The 20,622-nt window shown below is 45.0% G+C and overlaps 1 protein-coding gene across 1 annotated transcript; it reads right to left on the bottom strand.

Annotated features, from left to right (window-relative positions):
- Positions 1-231: 231 nt before the first annotated feature.
- Positions 232-6,657, bottom strand: gorab (golgin, rab6-interacting). Its single transcript, XM_012857100.3, has 5 exons — positions 6,430-6,657; positions 6,061-6,352; positions 4,529-4,630; positions 4,308-4,448; positions 232-1,674 (listed from the first exon to the last, which is right to left on the bottom strand). Exons 1-5 carry the CDS (start codon positions 6,482-6,484, stop codon positions 1,314-1,316), a joined length of 951 nt encoding a protein of 316 aa, XP_012712554.2. The 5' UTR covers positions 6,485-6,657; the 3' UTR covers positions 232-1,313.
- Positions 6,658-20,622: the final 13,965 nt, after the last annotated feature.

Raw genomic sequence — 20,622 nt, 5'->3', positions numbered from 1 at the left:
AGGGAACCTCTGGAGATGTTTGCTTAATCAGTTCTCCGTTCTTATTGTAATGTTTATGCTGCGTACCTGCATAAAAATATTTATACATAGTTTTTTCAAAGTTATTGAAGCTTTAAGAACGATTTTAAGCAATTTTTTTACTGCAGCAGTTCAGTTTTTTTGTATGAAAAGTATAAAATGACTAAATAACAGTACGGAACCGGTCCACGCTGTCAACGTTTCAGTTAGTTGTTGGGTTAAACTGATTTTCTCATTTCTTATTTAACCGTTTTTAACCCAACCTTTCTAACTAGAACAGAGACGTTAAAGTGGAACCGTCCTGGTTTGTTCTCTGCGTGTCGGCCAGGAGAACCGGGCCCGGTGGACTGGAGGTGAAAGCGGCCCCTGGACACTTCAAACACTGACCCCTCGGCCCGCCGGCTCATTAAAGCGCTGCTTTTACGGCGCCTCCTCCAGACGGCCAGATGTGAGCAGATGTGAGCGCAGCGCGTTCTGCACCTTTAACACGAGCCGAGACAACGAGGTTCTGTCCTGGAGACGCCTCGTTATCTGCAGCGCCGTCAGCAGAAAGAGAAAACCACAGGATGCAATCAGACGTTTATTAAACACGACCAGACAGAACCCGCTCAGACAGAACCCGTTCATACAGAACCCGTTCATACAGAACCCGACCAGACAGAACCCGTTTCAGGAACCAGCTCCAGGCTTGGGCTCATGCTCGTAGAGCGGACGCATGTTTCCAGCAGCTTCTCGTCACATTTAATCCCGACACGTCGACCCGGAACGGTTCCTGCAGGCATCAGAACACAGCAGGAAGGCCCGCCTACAGAACCAGGCCGGTTCTGCAGAGTTCCACCTCCGGCCCAAAGGTCCTCTGAGTGACCAGAAACCCGAACCGGCTGAGCCGGGAACATTTGCACATTTCTAACCCATTTAGTGTTTCGTTAAATTCTGGAAGGTTCTGGTTCTGGAGGAAAAAGCTCTTCAGATTTTCACTCCTGGCTGCAAACCTTCAGACGTTCTTCTGAATCCATCAACCTGTCCAGGTCTTGCGGACCGGACCGAACCAGAACCGGAGCGCCTGGACTCTGAGCCCGGCTGGTTCCTCTCCTCGGGTCAACGCACCAGAAGGTGGCGCTGCTGCGCAGTCAAACACAGAAAAGTCTCATACTTGACTGGATGTGGTCCTGAAGAGCTACCAGAACCTCGGTTCCTCTGCTGGTTCCTCCGTGTGCCGTCAGGTCCAATGTGGACCTGGAGCGGCGCCACGTGAGGAAGAGTCTGGCGATGATGAAGAGTCTGGTCTCTGAGCGTCAGGAGGCCGCAGGTCCAGCCTGACCTCCGTGTTCTGACGGGTCACAGCCTGGTTCTGGTTCTGTTCTCTGCTGGTCCGCCGGCTCCTGCTGGACCTGCTCCGCCCCCCCACCGCTCCCATCCTTCCCGTTCCTCTGGGGCTCAGCGGGGGTCTTCCTCCTCTCCTCCTCCTCCTCCTCCTCCTGGGTGGGCTGCAGCTGCAGCTGCTGCATCAGCTCCTCCAGCTTCTGGGCTTTTCGCAGCTCGTTCTGCTGGATGATGGCGCACAGGTGCTCCGTCAGCTGCTCCTTCACCTCCGTCTTCCTGTGCAGGTCCAGCTTGGCCGTCACGTACTCGGCCTCCGCCTTCTCGTAGCGCTTCCTGAGGAGAGACGGAGAAACGAGCAGAACTTTAACCTCTAATCCACACAGACACGCATTGGTTTTGCTGCTTCGCTGCTTATCAGTCGACCGGTTCATATTTCCTGAAATGATTCGTCACGCAGCAGAACGGACTGCAGGGAGGCGGGCTCAGACCAACAGAACCCGGTCGCTGGGCTCAGGCCAACAGAACCCGGTCGCTGGGCTCAGACCAACAGAACCCTGTCGCTGGGCCGCTCGTCAAGCTAACAGCGTTAGCTTACGTCATCCGGGGGGTGAAACCTCACTGTTGCTGAGGTGCGGGAAACGCATGCAGCTCATCTAAGGGACACGTTCAGTGTGACTGAAACAGGAAACGGGTCGGACCAGCAGGTCAGCTCAGGTGTGATGGTTCCTGAGGTGGAGACAGTCATCCAGGACCCAGCATTAGAGGGGAACCAGGTACCGGTTCAGGTTCTAACTCTGGTTCTTTGTACCAGTGTTCCTTTATGGGTTGGTTCTTTCTACATCTCTCTCTGCAGGTGTAGAAGCAGACTCTAAGGATGTTATCTTGTTCTCTTTACTCCAGTTTTTGTCTCCTTTTCTCTCGTCTTTTTCTCTCTTTTAGCTTTCCGTTTCTGTGTGCATTGAACACAGGTCGGGTATTTCACGGTTAGCCCTGAGCCGTCCCTTCCTGCCCCCTGGGACGACCTCATGTTGTTCAGATCCATAAAAGTCTCCTAAACTGAGGCTCTGATTTGTTTCCTGTGATCCTGACTCCTTTTATATGAAGACAAACTTCATATTCGCTACCTTACAGCGATCAGCATTAAGCTATAATGAGCTCAGTGCAGCAGCCAGACGGTGCCGTTTGGATCTGACAGGCGTTGCAGAACAACAGGTATGAGCAGATTTGGATTCATCAAGGCAACGTCTGCGGTGACACGTCTTTACGATGACAGCAGCGCTGTTTTCGCACGGCAAGCTATTTTACTGACATGTATGCTGCTGTCAAACATGTCAAACATGTTAGCTCCCTGTTAGCTTGCAGCGTTAGCTCGCAGCGTTAGCTCGGCTATCGTTGTTGTGGCTGTTGTTGCAGCACCGCGGTCCGAAGAACGGCTGCAGTTTAGGCAAACGTGAACGAGTCCGTTAATGTCGCTTTAGACGCCAATGAGTATCTTTGAATAATATTTTTTTTAATATTGACTGTATATAAATATTGATTATTTTGACAACCCTATAGCCTTCAGATTCTTTTTCTTACAGGGTACTTTATATGACTTTACGAGCTACTTTTCAATTACTTAGAAAATATTTTTCAGCATTTTAGAGAATATTTTTCTTAAATTTACCCAAAATAATGTCCATTGAACAGATGGGACCTAATTTTTGGCCATGAGGGACAGCAACAAGTTAGAAGAAAAAAAAATAAACAGACTGATTGAAACGAGTTCACATATCTTCCTCATTTAGCATTAGCTTGTAGCGTTAGCTCAGCATTTCGTTTTTTTGCCAGTGCGCCTCCCTCCAAACAAAGTTTGTGTTTTAGTTTTCCTCTGGCTGAACTCGACACGTTTAAGCTTCCAGCAGCACATCGTTGTTGCAGCGCCGCCGTCATTGACTGTATCTAAATATTGATCATTTCAAACCCTACAGCTACAAAAGAACATGTTCAGGGTAAAATAGCTAAGAGACATCTGACCAAATGCTAGGGTGGGCGTTTGTATAATTCTGACCCCGTGTGGATCAGAGAAAATCCCAGATGTTGTATTTCATATAATTATTCCACCCTGAAAATAAACATAAAACCGTTTTGATTGAATCGGTTTTAATGATGTAAACTTCTGGTCAGAGGAGTTAATTCTGTGATTTTAGTTTTAGTGACAGAAGCATTTCTTCTCGTCTGTTTTAACCAAGTTTAACCAACAATGAGCAAAAGTTTCATCCAAACGCTTCACTCTCCAGAAAATTCACAGAAATTCCCAGAACATGCCGGTTCTTTTAAACCAGCGTGGAAACCGTCCCACATTTAAAAGAAGCTGTGAAAATGGCTCCGACCGCAGCATCTGGATGCAGGAACGTCGGTTTAAATGTGAGGAACAGAACACCACAAGCTTTCTGGAAACGTCTCAGCAACAAACCAGATAAAATCAAACATTTTCACGGCAGCTTTCAGGCGATCAGCGATGAAGTCGTCATAATCACGGCGGACCGGGTGAGGCGTGGGTGAAGGTCGGCGTCCCGTCACACAAACGTCCGTCATCAGATCGCAGGTGAAAGGCGCGGCTGCTGCACGCCGTCTGAGGCGCTCAGAGAGCTGCAGCTCGCTGATAAGATCCATGAATGTTCACCGTCACCAGCAGGAAGTCAGGGCTGGACTTCCTGTCCAGGTTTCTGCAGCTTTGCTGACGACGCCCCAAAGCGAGACCTGTGTGCATGTTGTGTGAGAGAAATCAGCTGCAGGGGGCGCTGATGTGGGGTTTTAGATCAGGGCCAATAGACGAGGTTTACGGAACCTTAACGTTGTGTGACGTGTTGGTAGAGTGAAATATTTCAGGTGCTATTGTTGATGATTGTGGCTACAGAGACCCAGAGCGGTAGAATGAGTTCTCCCGTATCACAGCAAACATCCTGGCGTCTTTACTCTCCCACCTGGCAGCGCTGTAGTCCCAGCTGGCCTGCTCGATCCTCCCCCGCAGGATGCCGATGTCGTTGGACACCATGTCATCGAGCGCCTGCAGCTCCTTCTGGATCCTCTTCAGCTTCACGGCCTCGGCGTGAGTCTGTTTGGATCTGAGCAGAGAAAACATTTAATGTGATGGTCTCTGCCTCCGTAATCAGGACCAGGGAGCGTTCCCGTCTGCCCCGCTTACTTCTCAGCGATCGTTTTGGCCAGGAGAGCTTTCTTGCGCTTGTTCCTCTCCTCCATTTCTTTCTGTTCCTGCTGCAGCTGCTCCAGACGCGTCTTCTCTCTCCTGTGATCGCAATAAAGCACAAAACTTCACATAAAAAGCATATTTTAGATTCACAAAGACAACATAAATGTAATCATGTAGCAAAGTGAAGCAACGCACCAAAGTGAGCATGGAAGCTGTCTGCCCTTTTTAACGTTTACAGTTCAGCTCTAGCAGGGTACTGACACAGCACTCCTACACTGAGAGGTCATTTACACTCCTTTACTTCATCTTCAGTTAAGCTCCAGGTGGTTCTGACCCCTACCTGTTTCTTACTCTTTGTTTAGATTATATTATTAAAACTCCCCCTTTAAAAAGGTGCTTGCTTGCGTTGTTTAAAAGTACATAGCCACATTATAAACTAGTAAAAAAAGACCAAAAACCGTTTGATCGTGACAAAATAAAATGATATAAACAAGGCCTCCAACCTGATAGTATTTTATGGTCCTTTTTGAGGATAAATAGAATCCAGCACTGGGCGCGATTAGCAGATATAAACAGATGTGGCGCCATCTTGTGGCAGTATCGCAGAACTATCGTAATGATGGTTTGTTTAATTAATAAATCACAAATAATGGCAGACCAAGTCTGACCCTCTGCAACGCCTCTCAGTAAAGCAGCAGCTCAGCGTGATAAAGACCAACGTTATTAATAAAATAAACGATCTACATCAAGAGCCTCAGATCAGAATATTTACTCACGTCAGTCAACTCTGCGTCACATCTGAGCCTCGGCAGGTTTAGCTTCAGTGAACACAAACGTTCAGACTGGATTCCCAGAGAAACTCCAGCCTTTTCCCTCTTGGAATCATATTTTTGTGCTTTTGTTTATATATATATATATATATATATATATATATATATATATATATATATATATATATATATATATATATATATATATATTGCAGGAAAAGCTTAGATGCTTGAATCAAAAGGAGACATTTAGCAATAACAAATCAGATGGAGGTTTTTTGTTAAGGCATTTAGGGGCAGAGTGTGATGGAGACGCTTCACTATCAAAGATAATCCTGTTATAAGATCCATACTTCCGGGTTCATGTCCTCCATTAGCATAATCCTAAACCACCAACCAGGGTTCCTGCAGAACAGCTGCTACTTTCCGGCATTTCCTCATTTTACAGGCGGACAGTATGAAAGGAAACCATCAGGTGGAAATATTACCGGGATCTAAACAAGTTAATGTCAGATAAAAGTTCTGAAAACCATCATTTTCTTTTTCACCGTTTATTCAAAGCCACCTAAAAGTCCTCCTGTGACGTCATCAAATCAAATAAACTCACAGGAGAAGAAAAAGCTGTTTTCTAAAGGTGTGTTTGAAAAAATAAACTTTCTATTTTATGGAATCCTGCTGTCCACGTCATCACCCAGTCGCGTTTTTACCGTCAGAGTGAAAGAATAAGTCAGAAACTGATTAAATCTGTTTCCTCACATTTCCACCTCCTGTTTCTCCAGCTCCTTCACCACCGGCACCTCCTCCTCCTCCTCTACGGCCGGCGCATGGTTCTCATTCGGCTTCATGTCAGCGGCTTTTTGCGGCTTCTCCTCCCCGGCAGCAGGAGCTCCTGTCCGGTCTGGGGCTTCCAGGGTCAGCGGTGGTTTGCTGAGCTGCTGCCCAGGGAGGAGGCTCTGCGGGCCGGCTAACTGAAGCGCTTTCTCCCGCTGCATCTTCTGCCGGCTCCGGCTGGCTGCTGGAGGCTTCCTGCCGCGGGGAGCAGCGGGATCTGCGGAGGAAAAGCCGGGTGGTGTTACTCTAAAAGCGGAAAAAAGTCCCAGACGGTGTCGGTTGTGTGTTTCTCACCTTTGTGCTGGATCCTCCGCAGCTCCTCGTCAGAAAAACCCGCCCAGCCGCTCATCCTACAGCCGGACGCCCAGCAGAGAGCCCCGCGAACACATCCAGCAGAAAATCTGATTATTAGCCCGAGAAAATCACAGAAAACGCCACAGAGTCACCGGAGGAAGCGCTCAATTGTTCCGCCATGTTTGTTTACCACTGCCACGTGAAGGACCCCAACCAGACCTGGCGGAGCTGAGGGGGTAGTCCCTCTACTGCCTGAATAGAAAAGAAAACATTTTATCGGAGTAAATAAAGTCATTACGGTTTCGCAAGGTGTCATTAATTAATATATATATATATATATATATATATATATATATATATATATATATATATATATATATATATATATATATATATAATACTTTTTTGTGAAAATTTTAAATCAAAAGCTTTATTTTATTTTCATAACCCAATAAAAATCTGGCTTAACAATAATAATACATTTTTAATGGTTATTCTGTGTAATCACATAATTTGTTGGTGGCTTTTTAGGTCAGAGATCAACTGAAGAGACACTTTCTGAGAAATCTGCTCAAAATATGTCATGAAAAGTGGAGACAACTGCTTTTTATATTTTTCATATTTCCCATTCCTGCCTAATCCTGAGTTAGGGGTTTATCTACTTTGATCCACCTTCATCCAGCATGCACAAATCTCAGTGCGTTTACCTCCATCATCTCATCGCTGTACTCTTATCCTGGCCTTTCTGTCGCTCTCAGTAACGGCTTGAGGAACAAAGTGAGTCTTTACGCCAGTACTGAGGAGACAAAGTGACACCAAAACAATGACCTCTGTTTGGCAACCAATAAAAACTGGCCTCCACATCTTTGTTGCATCTGGGGGGCAATTATGTGCAAGTTAAAAGGCGAAACACCTCAGGAGGGCATAAATCGCCAGCAAAGTGGAGACAGAGCAGGCATGGAGTCCAGATGGCCAGATCGAGAATGGGTTAGCGGCGGCGCAGCGACGTCGGGGAGAGGATGGGACGGCCTTGGGATCCTGATTAGTGAGAGCCACATGGCTCATTACTGAGAGGACCTCTGAAGGCAGATCACGGTTAAAGGTCAGGGAAGTGTATAAATCCCCTTTAGGAACGGGTGAAGGGCAAGGAAATGAGGAGTTCGCCGAGATGATCTGTGGTGCTAAGGTGGTTTTTAACCACTGTGACACAACATGTGGACATGCTCTCAACCTATTTCTGCAGTAAAAATTAACAAATTATTCTGTTTATTCTTTAAGAAGCCCATCAAGACCACTTTTAAATCTCAGTCAGTGACCTTAAGGAAGCGATTCAACCCAACGTCCGAGCGAGAAGCTCAGAGAAACCCAGAAACCCAAGAGCTCCACCTCAGACTCTACTGGCCTCAGTTAGCAGGTTAAAGGTTAAAGCCCCCAAATACCTGGTTTTATATCCAATTGTACAGAAAATATATTGTGTGTTTTTTGCTGTCAATTAATGGTTAAATAAATTAGAGAATATCCTTTTGACCATTGCACCTACTTGTAGTGTAAATCTCGGTATGATGCTAATTCGCACCACTAGGCACTTGGGGGAATAGACTAACTTTTTAATCTGAGTATGTTGATTACTTCATTGATTGTGCTAATACTCCTACCATAACTGTTGCATAATGGAAATACATGTACAGAATTAGCTATTTCTATAATTATACCTAAATTATACATATTTCTAACTAACACTAGCGTCATTTATTGTCCATTCCTTGGTTGCCTAGCTTCAAACCTAAATTTAGACACAACTTTTCAAATTTTTGTCTCAAGTTGTCAAAATATATGAGCAAGTTTGTATTTTTTATTGTCCAACCTATATCAGAGTTAAGACTATACACTGAATTTATCAGCCAAAATAAATGCTTTCTTCCCATTGTGCACTTCTGCTTCCAGAAACCAGGTGTAGTTCACACTCTGACCTCTAGTTGGTATCAAAGCTAGTGTCTTTATTATGAATCAGCCAACATTTGTCGTATTCATTCACCACCTTGGCTGTACTCACAACAAAACGCGTATGAAGCCATTTAGCATCATCTCTAAGGGGTCATGATGAATAGGGCTGATTGGAAGGGTTTTATATTCTTGACAGAATATAAAACAGCTAGAATTTACTCATTTGAAGTAACAGCCTACTTTACTTGAAATTGCCGGTTACGTTCCTCCAATTTACAGATTATTTTTCCTGCAGGGTACTTTATATGACCTTGCAAGCTACTTTTTAATAACTTAGAAAATATTTTTCAGCATTTTAGAGGATAGTTTTCTTAAATTTGTGTTTAAATTCCCCAAATAATGTCCTTTTAACAGATGGAACTTAATTTTTGGCCACGAGGGACAGCAACAAGTTTGAAGAAAAAAAAAAAAAAAATACAGACCGATAGACACGATTTTAAACTTGAGTTCACATATCTTCCTCGTTTACACATCAGTCAGTGTTAAACCTATTTCTGGCCCTGATTTAGACCCAAGCATGTAGTCTCAGTTCATCAGAGCAAAACTAAAAGTACTAAGAATTACTAGATTAGAAATAGTCTAAATCCTGCAAAACATTCTACAAGCTTAGATTATATCTCAAACAGCTGTGTTTGAGTCAGTATGAATTAATTTTATTCTTTTAACATCAGTTTGTTGTAGCATCATCATGGAGTGAAAGAAAAGACTGTTACGTGGTTAATTTATGGCTAAAATTGGTAAAATAATGGCTAATATGAAACACGTTCACATATTTGTACTTAAACGTACCTGTGACCTTGTTATTGAGCAAGCTGTGTTTGACCAGAGAACGATCTAAAAGCTGCTCAGAAACAGGAGAAACAGGACCTCTGGCTTATATCCTGGATGTTGAACAGAAAATCATTTCTGCACTTGGAGGGAAATATCTCCTTTCTGGACAAAGTAGCCAAAGTTGTTCTATGATAGGAACCTCCCTCATGGCTTTCGTTTATAAAGCCATAATTAGCTTTGAGTAAAAGATTGCTTTCTCGTGTTGGTGAACGGCCGAGCACGTGCAGCGAGTGTGCACATCACTCTCTGTGGAGTCCCCACAGACTCACTCTTCGTGACGCTCATTCGATCTAACAGGAAGTGCCATGAAAAATAAACAGGCGTTCTGCAGAGACGACCATCACAGAGAGCTGGAGCCTGGAAGAAATTGAGGATGATTAGGGGTCAGGCTGTTGCTGCGGCTCAGAGGCTGGAAGCCGAGGGAACTTATTCCTAATTGCTGTGTTAAAACATCTGTATTCAGAGTAAAAGCCGACCTCTCGGCCTTCATCCCTCATCCTGACCAAAGCTGCTCCGGTCCGACCTCAACCGCTCCTCAAAATCTGCTCCTAGATTTGCCACCAGCGGGCATTTCAGCGTGCAGCCCTGCAGCCTGACATCATGGCCATGTCCACCTTTATCATCATTTTCCTTTTCCCTGTCTGTATCTAATTTTACGTGTTTTGCCCAAAAGTTTTCTAATACCAGACTCGTGCCTCTTTAACTCACTCCTGTCCTGTTTTCACTTTAAAGGAGCCGGTGCTGCTGGTTCCTTAACTGACGGCTCTAAATGAACGGATACTGGGGGAAATCCAGCAGTAGGTGCCGTTCCCTGAAGAACAGCAGCAACTAGTCTGCAGGATCAGGAAGTCATCGGTAAATTTAGCGGGATTAAAGTACTGAAAGGCTTCTTTTAAGTTAACCTGTTAGGATCTGGACGTTAACAAACAAGCTCCTGAAAGCTGATCTGTAATTTATGGAATATTTATAGAACATGAATGTTCTGGCGAGGAACCTTTGTAAGTGCAGTGACAGCAGCCTGTAAGGCGTGTTAAAGTATTCAGGGTAGGTTCCAGAGAGCAACGTGTAATTTAAAGAAAAGCAGCCGTGTGGATAAAATCACCATATTTCCCTCCGCTCTGCATGTTGAAGGGAGGATTTAAGTCTTATTTAAGCAAATATGGTCAGTAATTATTTCCCTTTCTGTGTCAACAGGCTGGGTCTGTTTAGGGTCAATTCAAAGCTGAATGTGAAAGTCTCTATGAGGTTGATTTATTTTTTCTGTCCTGAACCAAAGGTTTCATCAGCATGAAGGTGAATAATTACTTTATTGGACGTTTGGGGCTTTCAGACAAGACGATCCGGACAGTTCTGAGCTTTTCCGTCTTCATCACTGTTGGGTTTCACTCAGACTTTGGCTGCGTGTCCGGGCGGTGCCAGCTTTATGCCAAACCCCGTTAATGTTCTTGGAGCGGTTCCCTGGTCCGTCTGAGCTGAGCTCTGTGCTTCACACCCGGAGCAGTCCCACCTGTAAGGAGGGCCAACAATGGCTCCCTGTCTCACCTGCCTCCCAGCTAGGTTTCCTCTGGCACTCGGCTCTGCGGTGCCGACCGAGGAACTCTCTGGACGGCGACCAGCGACTCCAGCCGGAGCCTTCAAAGGCGTGACGTCCAGACGGCCTGGCTCATCCTGGAGCTGCAGCTGCAGCGGCGCACCGGAGGCACGGCTGAAAGAGGAGGCCTGTCAGTTCATGTTCAGCGGGGAGACAGAGTAGTTAGATAAGACGGCTGATCCGACGGAGGGTGTGTCGTGAAAAGAGGACAAAAAGGACCCCGGGGAGGAGAGATAAGTGGAAGCGTAGAGGTGAAACCGAGGCAGCGGCGTAGAAACCGAACCTTTCCTCTAGGTTGCTCTTTGCAACAAAATGATGCTTAGTTTGGAAGAAAAGCCTCAGATTCAAAGATTCTGGGGCAGAGAGAGCGGTCCTGGGTCCAGGCCTGGTTCTTGGTCAGATAGTGAGAGAATTATAAAACTAACACGTTAATATGATCAAATGTCATCAGAAAATAGGAAATATTCAGTTTTTTTCTTCTTTAGAAAATCTCTGGTGGCACATTTATTTGCATCCTTGCTGTTGAGCGTCTGCAGAACCCGCTCCTAACAACAGGACCGCTGCATCTTTGACCGTCACTGGAGGCTCCAGGTCCTGGTTCCTCTGTCAGATGCTCCTCAGGACCAGGTCTGAGGACTAAGAGGCTTAGATCAGCGCCTGGAGAACCTTTGGTGAAGCGTTCTGTGTTGATGTGTCCAGAACATGTTTTAGATCATCGTCCTGCTGGAAGGCCCAGAGAAGATTCTGGTTTCCTGGCAGCAGCCACCAGGTTGTTGCTGTTAGAAGCGTTTCTGTATTTCATGATGCCAAACTGGATCTGAACTGGATCCCCTGCAGTTTGCCTGCCAGCCTGGCATCGGGGTGGAGGACGCCATCATCCACCTGCAGCACTGACCTGTCTGTGGAGCCGCCCATGAGGATTCTGCTGCCTGCATGTCATTTCAAAAGCACTTCTTGCAAAGACTTTCATGCTTATTTGTTAAACAACAAAAAACTGTTGAGCAGAAGATAAATAAATAACTTTTATTGTCCCAGCAGCAAAGTGGAACTCTAACGAAGAATGCAGATACATCCAGCGTAGGAAACATAAAGCAATAAGAAAAGGAGACTGATGTGAGGACACATTTGCTACAAAAGAAAAAATACAGCATTATTAGTTGTTAAAATAGCATTACCAAAGTGGAGGGTCTGAATTAATGTGCAAAACCTGCAGGTATATTTATGCATAAAAGATCTGCAGCAAACTGGGGAGACAAGAAAAGACTGGAGTATGCACCCGTTTGTTAAGTATGACTGCTGCTTTTTATTTAAAATATTACATTAAAGAGAATAGGCTGGTTGATTTTCTCAGAATGTTGTTTCAGACATTTCTCCAGTATGATTAAAATAGGAGCTATTATTGTTAAAGATTAGTTTTCTAACACAAAAGAGTCTGTATAAATAAAAAAATAAATAATAATAATAATAATAATAATAATAATAATAATAATAATAATAATAATAATAATAATAATAATAATAATAATAATAATAATAATAATAATAATTGCCCCAAAAATTGTAATGGGATTTTTTTTTTACCTGTTTCACAAAATGTGCAATATTTTTCTGTAGGAAAATCATTGCAGGTCCAGAACTTAAAAAAGCGTTTTGCACTTTTGCCTTATTAAAAACTGGTCACCAAGTTTGCAAATTGTTTTGGTAACTGGATGAACATCTCATCCAATCATAAAAAATAAAAAAATAAATCTATTCTCAGCATCAAACACAGTTTCTTTGAAAACATTTGCTGTATTTAGCTAATGTAAGTAAACGAGGTAAAGGCAGAATTTGAGCAACCATTGTTGAATAGACGGGTCCTCTTTGCTATCAGTTAAATACTTTGTGTTGTACCTGACATCCTCAATTGCAGGAAGATTTTAGTTGTCTGTGATCATTTTGTTCTCATTAAAACTAAGAATGATCCCTGCTGGTCGGCTGAATAATACTTTAACTGCAGCTGAGGGCCACACAAAATCAGTCCAGGGGCTGCAAATGGCCCTGGGCCCCACTTTGGACACCCTTGCCCTGGATTATCCACCTGAACAGAACCTTTTGCTCGGTGCTGCGTAGTCGACAGTTTTCATGGATGAACTCTACCAGGATGGTTGCTCTGAAAAAGGCCCGTCTGTGAGAGCTGGACCAGAACCTTTGGTCCTTCTGACGTTTACCTGCAAAGACAAGCCTCTGGGCTCCAGTCACATCTGAGCTGCATCTGCTTTAACAGTTCATGAACTTTGCTTTTTTAGCGGTTGGTATTTATTTTGCCTTTAAGTCAGACATAAATGCTCTTTTTTATTTGCATACACTGAGTTCTTCGCCCTTTAAGCTGAGCGGTGCCGTCTGACGTGCTGGAGGCTCGTGTTTCAGCAGACAGCCTGATAAATAGTTAGCTGTTGCTGCGCGGCGCGTCCCACACGGCCTTCGCTGAGAGACGTGTTTAATAAATAGGGGAAGGAGCTGCGGACACTTGCTGAGGCAGGCCGGGCTTTGACTTTGGGTCGACCCCGGCTGAACCGGACCAAACACAGTCAGAGTGTTTGGGACTTTTTAAACAGGCAATCACAAGCGATGACAACTGATTCATCAGGCCCCCGGTCCGGCCCATGAACGCGTCCTGGATGGGAGGCGCTCATTAGCGGGGAGATGTGGCCCAGAACAGGCCGGCTCCCATAAAGACGCAGCTGTCTCCAGCGTGCTCTCTGACGATTTGGCTGCCGGATCAGATTCTTCATCAAATTACTTTTAGCCACATTTGATCCACTGTTGTTTTATTCATTAGCCGTTCCTCGGATTTATTGTGGCTCCGGCGGCACGGTTGTCTCTCATCTGAGCCGTTTCCCAGCGCGAACGCTCACACATCTGGTCTGAATCAGGCAGCAGGAGGGAGAGGAGGCCTGTTAGCAGTCTCTGGCAGAGGTGCACCCTGGGAACAGCGGCGCCCAGCTCCCCTGGAGCGCCCATCCGAGCTACAGCCGCTCACCGGCCACGCCCTCCTCACCTGGCATCTCAGGGAGGGCACCGGTTCTGGTTCTGGTTCTGTGTGGTGCTGTGATCAGCCTGAAGGCTCATGGCTCCGACTGGACTTCAGTAACACTTCAGACACCGAACCGACAACCGAGGCTCTGCTCAGGAGAAGCAGACAGTTCTGCACCCCAAACATCCAGATTTTGATTTTAGATTTATCATAGAGAGAATCAGAATTGGTGAACAGATGAATGACCTGGAGACACGAAGACCTGAGCAGAAACGAATCATTCTTTGCTGTAGATAAACGCTGACGCCACAGAAACAAAACTCTGATTCCTCTCAACTCTGACCTGAAGCCGACTTCACTTTAAGCTTCACACGGAGTTCAGCCATGATTTTTTATCTAAAATGGTCGCAGAATCTGAAAAAGCAGAAATGCAACGACTGAACAACTAACTTAAAAATGATCCATTTGGTCAAAATGATCCCTACCCGATGTTTGACGGCCTCCAGCTGTTGGGTGCTTTGGTTACTGCCTGATTTCCTGTCTGACTGAATCATCTACCTCCCATCTCTGATCTGCAAGGATCCAAATCTCTGCTGACACTGGATGCCTAAATAAAAACCTTTTTATTCAACCAATGGGGGAATAATTTATTTGGTCTAATTTATTTTGGACTCTGTATTATTGAAAAGGAAAAACTCGCTTTAAATGTTCCGGATCATCAAATCAATTTTGATGTGAGACATCTGAATCTCATTAAAGTCGTTTTCTTTTTGATTTACTCTGCCTTCTCTCTACAGTCCAGAAATATATAAAAACTTTACACACCCCTGATAACAGGCCCAGGATTTCTGAAGTAAAACAATGTAACAACAAATTTTCCACTTTTTGAAGTGACAAACATCCTTTACAGTTCAAATGACACACAATCTTTTTTAAATACAAGTAAAATAGAATAAAAAGTCCTAAATTAATCTAGTTGCATAATTTGGCTGAAGAAAAATTGTTGCAAAAGCTCCCTGAATTCAGACTGATGTGAGAACGTCTCCAGAGATTCTCTGACCGATCAGGTCCTGAAGCTGCTTGGCCGTTTCTCTAACCTGATTCTGTTGTGGTTCAACTGCAGCGCGGATTAACCGCGACACTAAAATATTACACTGTGGTGGGAGAAGGACCCAAAACCAGCGGCTGTCTGTGCAGAAACAGCTTTAATTGACAAACCAGGAGTTAAATCCTGAGGTGTGGGTGGAAGATGACAGAGGAAGCAGAAGAGCGACCAGAGGAGACGTGGAGCAGCTGAGGGAGAATCACTGACTGACACAGAGGAAGCAGAACCAAGACACAAAGAACTACAAACCAAGAGGAAAACAGAAACAGAACTAATGGAAATAAATCCAAATCCACAAAGAACAGAACACGAGAATAAACTAAGAAACAGGAATGAGCGCAAATGGTAAGACCTTAATGGCACTAATGAGAACAAAGTATGGCAAGACCTTATAGGACATAAATGAAGAAATGCTGCAAATAGAATAAACACAAACTAAAACCAAGCCCAAACAGACATAAAAACAAAAACTGCCTCTTCTTGTTTCAGCTTTTCTGGCGACAATTAATGGTTTTGGGTCAAAGTTGCTGGTCTTTAAGAACTGTTCATAATTTCATTCATCATGTCAAGATGCTCGATTCTGTCTGAATAAAAGCAAATCCACAGGGTGATGGAGAAAGCACAGCAGTTACGGTTTCTAGAGTGTCTTCCAGATTAATCGTTTTGTTCACAAAGCATCAGAACATTCTGTCAACTGATGTCTGAATACTGACGATACGACCTGAGAGTCGACCTGAGAGCAGAGATCTTCAGACACCAAAGAACAGGTCAGCACCTGACGAGCACAGCAGCGAGATCTGCTGTGAGTCCCTGATTATTTGAGATGTTCTGACCTGCAGGTTTGTGTCAGAGTAAAAATCAGGGAGGACTGGAAAGATGTCAGTATGTTCTTCAAGCCTCAGTGAGTAATACGTCCTCCATGGTTCGCTGTGTGCATGGGGATCTCCTGGTGATGCAATGTGTTATTTCTCTGTTAGACATTATGTTCAGTTTCATCAGATTAAAACTATTTTATGCAGGAATGAATGTTTTCTTTGGAAGAAAAAGTTTGTATCTTCAATCCAACTTCTCAGTCCAGACAGAAGCAGAACAAACAGGAGATTGTTGCCCATCATTTCCAGGACTTCCTCCTCTGGTGTCGATGTCAACCTCAGTTTCTGTTATTTCATCAAGCAGTCCCTACAAATACAGACATGACTTCACTGCTTCCTCGTCCTTGCAGTTTATCCAGTAACTGGGTGGAAAACTCTTGGTGGAACTCTTGAAACGAGAGGTGCTAAATGACTGATAGACCGTCTCTACCATCCGTCTGTACCATCCGTCTGTACCGTCCGTCTCTACCGTCCGTCTGTACCGTCCGTCTGTACCATCCGTCTGTACCGTCCGTCTGTACTGTCCGTCTGTACCATCCGTCTGTACCGTCCGTCTCTACCGTCCGTCTGTACCGTCCGTCTGTACCATCCGTCTGTACCGTCCGTCTGTACTGTCCGTCTGTACCATCCGTTTGTACCGTCCGTCTCTACCGTCCGTCTGTACCGTCCGTCTGTACCATCCGTCTGTACCGTCCGTCTCTACCGTCCGTCTGTACCGTCCGTCTGTACCATCCGTTTGTACCGTCCGTTGGTACCATCCGTTTGTACCGTCCGTCTGTACCATCCGTCTGTATCGTCCGTCTGTACCGTCCGTCTCTACCATCCGTTGGTACCTACTTATCCCTGCAGAGCCCTGAACCCTCACACACGCACACATCTAAGGTTGACTTGGACCAATTAATCCAATAGTCATGTTTTCAGGCTGTGGCAGGAAGCTGGAGTACCCAGAGAGAACCCATACATGCACAGAGAGAACATACAAACTACTTGTTGGGTAGTGAACCAGGACCTCCTTGCTGCAGCTGCCGAATGATGTTTGAAATAAATGCTGAAAGCTAATTTCTTGTCCCTGTTTAGCTTCAGTTTTGCTCATGCTTTAGTATTTATTTGGTACATTTTAATCTTTGACTCAGACCTCTAACAGAAAGTATCCGTTATGACCTTCCTGGGCTCCATCTGCATTCATCAACAGAGCCGTGCATCTGAGTAGGGACAGATCAACATTTCCTCCCACAAACACTCAGCTAATCAGCTCCAGAACCCCCCCACAGAAACCACCTCCATACTTTGTGGGCCCGTTTCTTAACATCATGATGCATTTCACTGCGGGGTGACACATTCCTGACCCGCATCTCTGAACCACAGCAGGCCAGCTGATGCTGCAGGGGGACTGGGAACATGGTGGGCCGTTACAGAGATCAGCTCACACACATTTAGCCGCTAATTCAGTCAGCAGCAAAAAAACTCAACGGTATACTTCACATTTCCTGCAGCAGCGCCTTAAACAAGGAAGCGTTTTTTTTCCTTTAAATCAGCGTAAAGTTTCCAAGATGAATTAATATTGTAGATTTGAAAAAGGTTCCAGTGTGGGTTAATACTTATATTAATAATAAATAAAGTCATTTTGACCATTTTGGAGATGCTGTTTGGTGCATATTTGACTTTGTCACCCCTGTTTCATGGTGGGTCTGGTGCTTTAATCAAGTGGCTAACAAAGACCAAACCTGAACACTCACCTTCATGCAATACACTGCAAAAACGGATCTAAAAATAAATAAAATGTTCTTAAAATTTGTGTATTTGTCCTTGATTTGAGCAGGTAAATAAGATTATTTGCCAATGGAATGAGTATTTCGACCCCTAAAATAAGATAATATGATATCCTGCACTTGAAATAAGACGATGGAGATGAATTGTTCCTATTTTAAGTGCAAAAGTCTTATTCCATTGGCAAATCATCTTATTTACCTGCTCAAATCAAGGACAAATACACAAATTTTAAGAACATTTTACTTACTTTAAGTTCCGTTTTTGCAGTGTAACCTCGTCTTCCTCTCCTTTAACTCCTGGAGCAGCGATTTGTTGAAAGCCTTCAGTCATACTGCCACACAAATAGTAGGATGATGCTGCAGACATATTAGCAGCTAGATATGAACGGTGAAGTTTGCTAAATGAACATAAAAATAAAAAAAGAATCTATATGGCAATAAAATTTTAATTTCAAGAAGTTCAAAACATCAAACCCAAAACGTGTAAACAGCAGAATCTAAAACACAGACTTTTCAAATGTTCATGCCTTTTAGTTTTCTGCAGACTCCAGTTGGCTCTGCTACCCGCCATCTTTGCCAGGTCAAATCTGCTCCAGGCTCTTTTCGTGTGGATTTTAATCGCTTTCGGTGTGCATGAACGGATTTCCACCGAGTTTACTCCCACAGTGCAGGTTCAGAGACTCTGAATGGTTGTTTCTACTTTGGCTCCAGGTAGTTGGATCTGTTGCTGTCAGCTGGTTCTGTCAAACCTGAGCCGTCTCTAGGGCTGAACCACGAAAATATCCTGATTCTTATTCACAAGAGACGGTGGGATGGGGTGGGAGACGGACCGATGGACAGTCCCTCAGTGTGCCGGTCCATCTGCGTTCAGACCCTCATCTAAGGTTGATCATGACTGAACACATGAGATCCTGGAAACAAGCAGCAGAGATGAGATTCCACAGAGGGTGGAGTCTGAACCAGAATCGTCGTTATTCCACCATCATTGAGCACAACCCAGGAACTTGGCTCCGGTTACAGCGATCACAGCGTAAAGACTTTGTAGATAAATAAATAACATGGATTTGTCTAAAAACATGTAGAGAGAAGAAATGGAGAGGCTGTCAGCTGTGTCTGTTTTCCTGCACCAAAGAGTAGCTGACTGTTGATCAGAGAGGAACGGCTCTGCTTCCTGCAGATATCGCTCTGTAGCGCCACCTGTAGGTCTAAACAGGTTGGGTCCAGGATGTGTGGGTTCTGCAGAGATGCTAGCTGGCAGCTCCCTGACCCTGGACCTGTACAGGTCCTGGATGGAGAGAAGGTCCGCTCTGATGAGCCTGAAGGTTTGTTGGAGCTTGGATCGGTCCGGTTCTGTGGACGATCAGAACCACACAGTGAAGGACAGGAGAGACCAGATGATGGTGGTGGAGAAGATGTCCAGCAGCTCCTGGGGAAGGCTGGACCTCTGGAGCTGCTGCAGGAAGCCGAGAAGCTCAGGAGGATCAGAAGAAGTCAGCTAAGGTGGTTCTGTCTTCTGACCAGGAGGCCTGCTGGTCACATCCATCTGGAGGTGTTCTCAGGAGAACCAGAATTCTACATGTCCCTCCTGGAGTGGGAGTACATTTAAATCTTCCAGATGACATGGATAGACTCTCACTTTGCTTGTTGGAGTTGCTACCACCGTCCTGATCATAAGGTGCAGAAGATGATGGACGGACGGACTCATTTGAGCGTTCTCCCGTTTTTTCTCAGGTCAGCAGGAAACTCCAAAATCCCTCTGACGTTTGCAGAGAAACTGGATGAACCATCTGTTTGGAATCATAAACATCTGCAGCACCTGTGCAGCTAATAAAGTGCTGATAAAGTTAAACTTTAAAGTTAAAACTGGGTGTTTTTCTTGCTCACACACATTATGGCTCACATTAGATTTTCCCACGGTTATTCTACGTCTGGGTCTCTGAATGATGATGCAGAGACAGATTCACCCCTAAGAGCAGGTGGAACCATGGACTCAGTGTGTCAGACCCAGACTGATGACATGCTTTAAAAAACAAAACAGTTGTAATCTATAGAGGAATTCATTAAATTAGAGTTTTTATTCCAAATGCACCAATTTTCCAACCTTGAAGCTTTCTGGGTTTGAACAGCACCCGGTACCCCACAGACCCGGGTCAGCGGGTCAGTTTTAAGACGTCTGCAGGACCCGTCCAGCCCGGTTTTCCGTTCCTCTGGTTCTGCTGCCGTCAGGCCCCATGTGGGAATAAACTGTGGGAGCGCTGAGCCGCCTGGGAGCCCAGCAGATAGCTGAGAGAGGCACTTTCTGCTCTTGGCTCGGCTCCTCAGAGTTACAGCCTCACAGACGGATCTTCTGTCGCCACCGCAGCAGTTTTTCTTCACACCCGCCTGAATTTCTCCTTGATTTGAGCCGTTTGAATCTGCAGCCAAACTCTTTTCATCAGCGAGGCTGTTGGTCTCTCAGAGAGCGTCTCTGTCTGTTTCGCCTCTTTCTCCAGAGACGGGATTAGCGCCGCGCCACATCACAGCGCCGGCCCGCCGTTTAACGTAAACAGGACGGTTGTCATGGAGAGGCTGGCAGAGCGCCGTTTTCTTTCCTACCAACATCTTCATTATCAGCCCCCCCCCCCCCCCCGTTCATTAAACAACACTCTGGTTTCCCCCACAGCCTGGGACCGTTTAACACTGGTGTCGTGGATCCACCCTGGTTCTGCTGGTACCCCGTGCAGTTTGATGCAAACACGACTCGATCCGTGTTAGTTTCCCGTTCTGTGGGGGATGCTTTCATGGAGGTGGATCAAAATGTTGTCGCTTTTCGCATCTTTTAAATCGACTTTTTGGTTTTCTCACGGTTCCTTCAGAGTCTGTGACAAGTCTGTAAAAAGTTTGGAGCATCAACCGAGTCTGTATGAGTAATAAAAAGAAGAGAACGTGGTAAAATGGTTGAATTCCAGACTTTATTACTTCTTCTATTGTGTTAAATAAAGAAAAGTGCTTTTTGCATTAATCAT

The sequence above is a fragment of the Fundulus heteroclitus genome, unplaced genomic scaffold (assembly GCF_011125445.2).
Source record: "Fundulus heteroclitus isolate FHET01 unplaced genomic scaffold, MU-UCD_Fhet_4.1 scaffold_46, whole genome shotgun sequence".
Taxonomy (NCBI): Eukaryota; Metazoa; Chordata; class Actinopteri; order Cyprinodontiformes; family Fundulidae; genus Fundulus; species Fundulus heteroclitus.
Note: the sequence above shows the minus strand (reverse complement) of the source record. Positions and strands in the feature narration are given on the sequence as shown.